The 8479-nt window shown below is 29.4% G+C and overlaps 1 protein-coding gene across 1 annotated transcript in view; it reads left to right on the forward strand.

Annotated features, from left to right (window-relative positions):
* Window positions 1–8479, forward strand: part of LRRIQ1 (leucine rich repeats and IQ motif containing 1) — a 179506-nt gene that overhangs the window by 72074 nt on the left and 98953 nt on the right. The window contains exon 15 of the mRNA XM_025041086.1: window positions 6841–7020. Coding sequence (XP_024896854.1) covers window positions 6841–7020 — 180 coding nt within the window. The remainder of the gene's footprint in view (window positions 1–6840; window positions 7021–8479) is intronic.

The raw sequence follows: 8479 nt of genomic DNA on the forward strand, positions 1-8479 counted from the left end.
TATGGAACATTACACTTATTTTGTTGATGAAAACATTCTCATGGTAAATATATTTATATAAATCTATTATAAATATATAAAGGTATTCACATTTTACACTTAGTAAGTATATATACTTTATAGTCTTAAAGAAAACATTTAATTAGAGATAATCAATATTGAAATAAAATAGGTAGTATTTGTATTATAAATATACATATAATTTAGTTATATTTAAATGAACTTTTCTGGACTAGAGAAATACCAACTTGAAACTGTTACCTATCAAGTTTACTTAGATTGATTGGCCTAAAACAGCTTCCATGATTTTAAGAAGAGATTCATTTATCTAAAGGGTTTAATATCTTATAATCTATAAAATATGGATTTGTTAATGAAAGGATCAACTCAAACTTTAAGCAGTGCTTTCCAATGAACTTTGTATAACCCTTGATACCAACAAAGGGATTAGTTGTAGAATTTCCCAATTGACTTTTTACTTTCATGTCTAGCCAGTGATAACACGGACAAAACTGATGTACTAAAAAAATCTCTTTTTAAACCACAGACCCAGTTTGGAATTTCCTTTGGGAATATGTTTCATTCATTAATGATTAATAGAGCTTCTTAAGTGACAGAATATTCACCAGGAAGTTTTCACTAAATGAAATATTGATTCAGCCCTTGACTAGGAGGAGCCCAGCTGGAAAAACTAATGTTGAGATCCACAGTATTCTTAAACTTCATTTCCAGCATGAATCAACTTGTTACAGCACTTTCTAATATATTCATCATAGACACTTATAAGGCAGCATTTGAACTTAATTAAAGCCAATTCATGTACTACTAACGTATATGGATCTAAGAACTGTTCCTTTAAAAAAAAAGTTAAAGAAAAAAATTAAAGGAAACCACTAGCTCCACTCTAGATATTTATTATATCAATCACAAATTCAAGATATTGTCACACTTTTGAAGTTCCCAAGCAAACTAAAATTTTAGATCCAAAAGAAGTTCAAAATATTCAGACTAAAATAAACCATTTGGTATATTTTTTTAATATAAAGATGATCAATATAATATAGAAATATTCCAAAAGTAAAAATTTAAGCCCTGTTGACTCACATTTTCTAGAATTATTACCCGTAGCTAAAATGGTGTACTTAATAAAATCTATATCAATAACTATGTTCAAAATGATGATAAAAATTACTGATAAAGTTATTTTGCCCTTTGCTGATCCAGTGTCAGTTAACATCAGGTTAGTTTACACATAATGCCATTTGCAATACCTAGAAATAAATCTAATGTCTCGTATTATCTTTTAACTTATTTTTTAAAATTATTTCATTTGTCTGGAGCATAAATATTTATTAAATAAAATATACTTGTAGTAAAATATTGATCTCTTCTTTAATCAAATAAAGCTAATGCTTATGATTTTTCCACTAGGATTATATTAGTTTATGTGATTAAAATGCATCTTTATTTTGTCATTAGGTGTTTCCAAGTAGAAAACTGGTTTCCTCTATGTGGAATAAAAAAAAAAAACAAAAACCTGGTACTCTCTAATTTCAGTGTTATGGAAATAATTTTCTGAAAAACTTTCATACTATTTATATAAAACCAATGGCAATGTTAATCAGTGAACAGACTATTGGAACATAACTGTCTGGGCCCATGATATCTCTTAATTTAGCAAATTTTTCTGATGTTATTGATTTATGTTATTCTATAAGTTTCCAAAAAGCTAAATTTTACTTGAATATTAGAGACCATTTTCAAATTATTAGAATTTCCCAGTTTTTTAAATTTAAATCTGAATATCTTTGATCACAGCATAACATGTTAGTGGTTATTTTTCTTTAAGGTGTACAAGAAAGGTTATATTTTAAAAATATAGATGCTCCGAAACCTGCTAGTATATATATTTGGTGTAACTGAAGATACTGTGTTTTAAAAAGCATTCCAGGCACCAGTGAGGCAGCAATTCAAGAACAATCTTTCAGAAATACTACCCTGCAGGACTGGAGGCACACATAGGGCTTCGCCTTGAATTCCCAGCCCAATTGATTTAGAGAACTAAGATAAAGAATAGATATGTTAGACTCTGTGATTCTCATGTTAGCGGCATGAGTATTGCCTTTCTTTTCTTGACACCTCCTCATATAGCCAAAATGAGACCTGAAAGGTTGCTGCTCAAGAGGGTCTCATCAGTGTTACTACATCTGCACTTCCACTGTGGGTCTATCCTGGTGAAAAATTTTATAAGTCCAGCAGTTTACTGTTATTGTTTAACCAGAAATGATTATACCCTAGAAGAAAAAAAAAATCAGCTTTCCCTAACTCCTAAGAAATTCAACTTGTAATAAGAAAATCTTTATTAAGTTTCTTTTTAAGGTATAGACTAAAGCCTGTCATTGACACACCTCATTCCTTCTGCTTGTCAGGTCTACTTTGGAGACCAAGACAGAAATTTGTTTGGTACTCAAAAAATTAGAATTGTTGGTTATTCTCAAGGGTTATTTGCATCAGATTATTGAAGTCTATGTTTATTCTTCTATAATTTAGGAAATTTAAAGAAAGAGGAACAGTAATAGAATTAGAGCATCTTTTTTTTTTTTTTTTAAAGTTGGATAAAAAATGCAGTCTTAAAACTGTGGAGAAAAAGGTTAGTGGTTGCCAGGGGTTATGAGGGAGAGATGAATAGGTGGAAATACAGAGGATTTTAAGGGCAGTGAAACTATTCTGTATAATACTACATTGTGGACATATGTCATTATGCATTTGTCAAACCTATAACATAGAACACCGAGTAAACCCTAATGTAAACTATGGACTTTGAGTGATAATGATGTTTCAATGCAGGTTCATTAATTGTAAAAAGTGTACCACTTTGGTGTGGAATGTTAATAGTGGAGGAGGTAGTGAAGTTGCCCTAAAAGTAAAGTTTGTTAATTAAAAAACAAAACAAAACAGTTCCTAAACATTAAATGAAGGATGGCAAGGTAAGACTACTAAAATACTAAGGTTCAAGAAGGAAAATTCCAGTGACAGCCCTAATAATAGTAACTCTTTCTACCTAACTGTATAGTCAAGAATAATATATCCTTTTGTACAAATACAATTGTAAGATATAATTTTGATATATATTTTTATTAATAAAATGGTCCATTAAGGCCATCATTATTTTATTACTCTTTATTATCACATCTCAAAAACATCATCATTTCATACCTGATACTTTAGAATTATGACTAAATAAGTTATTTTAAAATTATAGTCATGTCTGGATGAACTCTTGACTGGATACTCGAGTGAAGACTTAAAATACAATGTAGCTTCATAGGTAATGTAATAAAAAGTTTGGTAGGGTGGAATATGGATACAATATTTAATTTCTACATTGTATTTTTATTATTACCAGCTTCACTTTCAGAGAGTTGCCCTTCCTTGCTTTGAGTAGTACCTCGGTCAAAGATTTCACATTGTATTTAATATTGTACCTCTGTAGTAAATGCTTCTAATTACCTTTTCACCTTGTGATGAATAACTATTGTCTTAATATAACATTCTACTTTTGAATCATTTCTTAAAATGAATCCAAGCAGAAGCACAATATGTGTCATTTATTTCTCCCTTTGTAGTAAATGTGGTAGTTTTTACCAAACACTGGTAGCTACAAGCCTACTAAAAATGTTAAAAATATCTGGACCCAAACTTTCTTAGTTAGCTCAAACTCTTTGTTAGCAAAGCATTAGATTTTTATCTGCTTGTTAATATCTAAAACATCTGATAATTACTCTGAAGATCCAAATCTAATTATTTTTCTCTATTCTTATTTAAATATTGATTTAAAAAATGCATTATTTCTAGGGGAAAGAGGGTAAGGTACTAATCATCTCTCTTGCCAGAAAATGAGAAACTGTAGTGTTCCTCTTTTTGGCTTTCATGGAGGGCGAGTATTTATACCTCTCTCGTAATTTATTCACTGTCAAAACTACCAAGATTATAACTATGCACAGGAATGCATTATGACTTTTGTTGGCCTTAGGCATTTTTGCCTTAATGTACCACTTTATTAATAAAATGCATATATTAAAATTATATTTTATAACTGTGTTTGTACAAATGGATATATCAATCCTGACTATACAATTAGGTAGAAGGAATAACAATTATTAGGGCTGTCACTGGAGTTTTCCCTCTTGAACCTTAGCATTTTAGTAATCTTACCTTGCCATCCTTCATTTAATGTTTAGAACTGTTTTGTTTTTTAATTAACAAACTTTATTTTTAGAGCAGTTTTAAGTCAACAGCAAAATTGAGAAAGTACAGAAAGTTCCCACATACCCTTTTATCCCCATAAACACACAGCCTCCTCCACTATCAACATCCCACACCAAAGTGGTACACTTTTTACAATCAATGAACCTGCATTGACACATCATTATCACCCAAAGTCTATAGTTTACATTAGGATTCACTCGGTGTTCTATGTTATAGGTTTAATAAATGCATAATGGCATATGTCCATAATGTAGTATTATACAGAATAGTTTCACTGCCCTTAAAATCTTCTGAACTTCACCTATTCATTCCTCACTCTTAAACCCGGGCACCCTGGCAACCATTAATCTTTTTTCTTCATAGTTTTACTTTTTTCCAGAATGTAACATAGTTGGAATCATAATGTAGCCTTTTTAGATTGGCTTCTTTCATTCAATAATATGCATTTGTTTCCTTCATCTATTCATAGCTTGATAGATCATTTCTTTTTAGTGCTAAATAATATTCCATTTTACAATGTACCACAGTTTATCCATTCACCTAGGAAAGGAGTTCTTGGTTGCTTTCAAGCTTTAGCAAATACAAATAAAGCTGCTATAAGCACTATGTTGACATAAGTTTTTAATTCATTTGGATAAGTACCAAGGAATCTGATTGCTGGATCAAATGGTAAAAGTATGTTTAGTTTTGTAAGGAACCACCCAACTATTTTCCAAAGTGGTTATACCATTTGAATTTTCACCAGCACTTAATGAGAATTCCTCTTTCTCCACATCCTCACAAGTATTTACTGTTATTAATGTTTTGGATTTTGGTCATTCTAATGGTAGGTAGTGATATCTCATTGCAGTTTTAATTAACAATTAAACATTGCCGATTAAACATATTGAATGTTGATATTGAACATTGTTCATATACTCATTTGTCATCTTCACATCTTCTTTAGTGAGGTGTCTTTTAAGGCCTTTGCTCATTTTTTTTCTTTTCTTTTTGGTGAATTTTAAGAGTTCTTCCTATATTTTGGATAACGGTCTTTTATTGAATATGTCTTTTGCAAATATTTTCTCCCGGTGTGTGGCTTATCATCTCATTCTCTTGACAGTATCTTTCTCAGAGAAGAAATATTCAAAATCAATGAAGTTTGGCTTATCAATCATTCTTTCATGAATTATGTCTTTGGTGTTGTATCTAAAACATCTTTACCATACCCAAGGTCATCTAGATTTTTCTATGTTATCTTCTGGGTGTTTTAGAGTTTTACATTTTGCTTTTAGGTCTGTGATCCCTTTTGTGTTAATTTTTGAGAAGAATGAAAGGTCTGTGTCTAATTTTTTTTTTTTTTTGCATGTGAATATTTGGTCATTCCAGCACTATTTATCTTTTCTAAATTGTATGCATTTAATTCTCTGTCAAAGATTAGTTGACTATATTTGTATAGGTCTATTTCTAGGTTCTTTCTTTTGTTCCATTGATCTATTTCTCTATTCTTTTCCCAGTACTACCACACTGTCTTGATTACTGTACCTTGATAGTAAATCTTGAAGTCAGGTAGTGTTTATCCACAAACTTCATTCTTCTCCTTCAATATTGAGTTAACTGTTCTGGGTCACTTGCCTCTCCATATAAACTTTAGAATCAGTTGTTGATATCCATAAAATATCTTGCTGGTATTTCTATTGGGATGGTGTTGAATCTACAGATCAAGCTGGGAAGAACTCACTTAATGACAATATTGAATCTTCCTATGTATGATAATATCTTCATGAGACATCTTTTCATTTATTTAGTTTTCTTTTTTAATGTTTTATCAGAGTTTTGTAGTTTTTCTCATAGGAACTGTGAGTTTTTAACTAAGGAGTTTTACTCATTCAAAATGTCCATTTTACTCCTGTGACCATCAATAGTGGCCTTGTGAAAAGAGGCCTGCACTCTCCTTATGAAAGTTTTGGGGAGTATTCTAAATGGCTGAGCTTGGCGAACAATTCTTACTGTTTGACCTGATTTTTAACATTGTTAGTTATTTAAATCAATACAGACTTTTACTCATATTCTTAAGATTTTTGTTGTTATAATCCTTAGCAATTAGAAGGCAATCCAACAATTTTAGATTTTCCAGATTAGGAAAAACAGTATAATCTCCACACCTCTTGTTTTAACCCTACTCTCGCTATATTTTACTAAGAGAAACAATCAGAATTTACCAGTATTTCTCAAAAAAATAGTAACTTTTAGTAAGATTATTTTAGTTATTTTTTTTTAAAGAGTGTATCTTTAAAAAAATTATAAGAATATCATTATTCTTATAATGTGGCCTTTTATTTACTCCTAGCCCAAGTTTTCAAATGCTTTTTAGAAAAAAAAAAAGTTAAGTATAAGTTAAAAACTGTAAAACTTATTTTGTACATGACATGATACCATAAAATTTAAAAACTAATTTAACAGTATAATTTTTTCTCCAAAATCAACAATTTCTGAGATATACTCTGTGCTTATATTGTTTAAGTAGTAGGCATATGGTTATTTTAGATATAAACTCTCCTTCTCAAGATTTTTTTTTCATCTTTTTAATAGGTATTCTCTGCTTAAAATGTTACCTGCTCTAAGAATCCTCAATGGTGAAATGCTAAACTCTTATTCAGAAAGCTACACTGAAGAACACTATGAACTAGAATTGGGACGTTTCCTGGTACTTTGTCAGTCTCAAATTAGAGAATTCAACTTACTAATTGAAAACTATATTACTGGAAAAGGGTATAACTGTTATCTTCTCCTTGTCATAATTAAAATATATAAGGAAATTTACGCAAATGATTAAAAATATTCCAATTAATACAATTTATATTTTTTGAGTTAGAACAGTGTGTTTTAGGGATGTTCTTTCTTTTAAAAAAAGTCTGGGCATCTTTTTTTTTGAACAAAATTAAAAAATAAAATGTTAGATAAAATAAAGTATGAAGATAACTTCAAACAAGATGTAAACATTCATTTAGTCATTCAATTAATCAGTAATAGATTTATTCAACAATTATTGTGAGCAGACTCACAATCATTAGTATTAGTCTAGACTTTACCCTCAAAGAATTCACAGATTAACATAAGAGAAAATTAGATAAATAAATAGTTACAGTGGAGCAAGTCTTATAATACAGATAATGTTTATTAGATAATAATATAAGATATATTACACATTTATTTATACATTAAGGTATTATGGGAGCATGGTGGAGAAAGGTAGTCAACACATGTTCATGTTCAGAGGACAGAAGCTGAGAGTACAGTCCTAATGAAGTATCAAAGAAAGCAGACTTCCCATTCCCCATTCTAAATTCTGAATGCATTAGTGTGAATGAATTATAATTGATCCTTCTGTAACTGTATTTTCTAATTTGCATTTCTCTAGAAAATGAAAATGAAAAAGGAAAAGGATTCATATTTTGCTTATGATGGCACTCCTTTATATCTGGAACAATAATATGTGCTTCCAAATATCTAAACTTATTATATGCTTAAAGTATTAAATTATAAACTAAATTATATGCTTAAAGTATTGCTATTTGTACTTTCATACATGCTGATCTATATGTTGTTTCTACTATTTAAATGCTTTTGAATATTTATTCAGATTAAAAATAAATCTCACTGCTTTAAAAATAATCCCAGTTGTTATAGGTAAGTAATGTTTACTTTTAACAAAAACTAAGTTTATTTACATTTATCTTTGTGCAAATCTAAATTATATCTCCTTGTATATGTATGTTAATGTATAATTTTTGATGTAAAGGGGACCCTTGTCATCCCTCATATTAAAATTTAGATTTCTCAGTTCCTTTGGACAACTTATTGTCATCGCAACTTGTTTCATTTTAGCATTGAAAATGGAAAATATAGTATATTTTATGTTTAATCATAAATGGTGATAAATTTAACATCTAGCCGTAAACATTTGTTATCCTATGTTAAATTGAAAATTGCTGCATTATTAGCCGACAAAATTAATGAAATATAAAATAACAAAAATATATTGGAGAAGTTCATGCTAACATCTAATAATACTTTGTAACATAGGGACTGTCTAATTATTTCTACATCTTAGGAAATACAACTTTCATTTTGTATGGTATAGATACAGTTTTATATTTATATCTTACATTATTTCAAAAAAATTAAGGCAGTTTATAGCTATATATTACATACAGTAATAAAATATATA

The sequence above is a fragment of the Pteropus alecto genome, unplaced genomic scaffold, assembly GCF_000325575.1.
Source record: "Pteropus alecto unplaced genomic scaffold, ASM32557v1 scaffold76, whole genome shotgun sequence".
NCBI classification, from domain to species: Eukaryota; Metazoa; Chordata; class Mammalia; order Chiroptera; family Pteropodidae; genus Pteropus; species Pteropus alecto.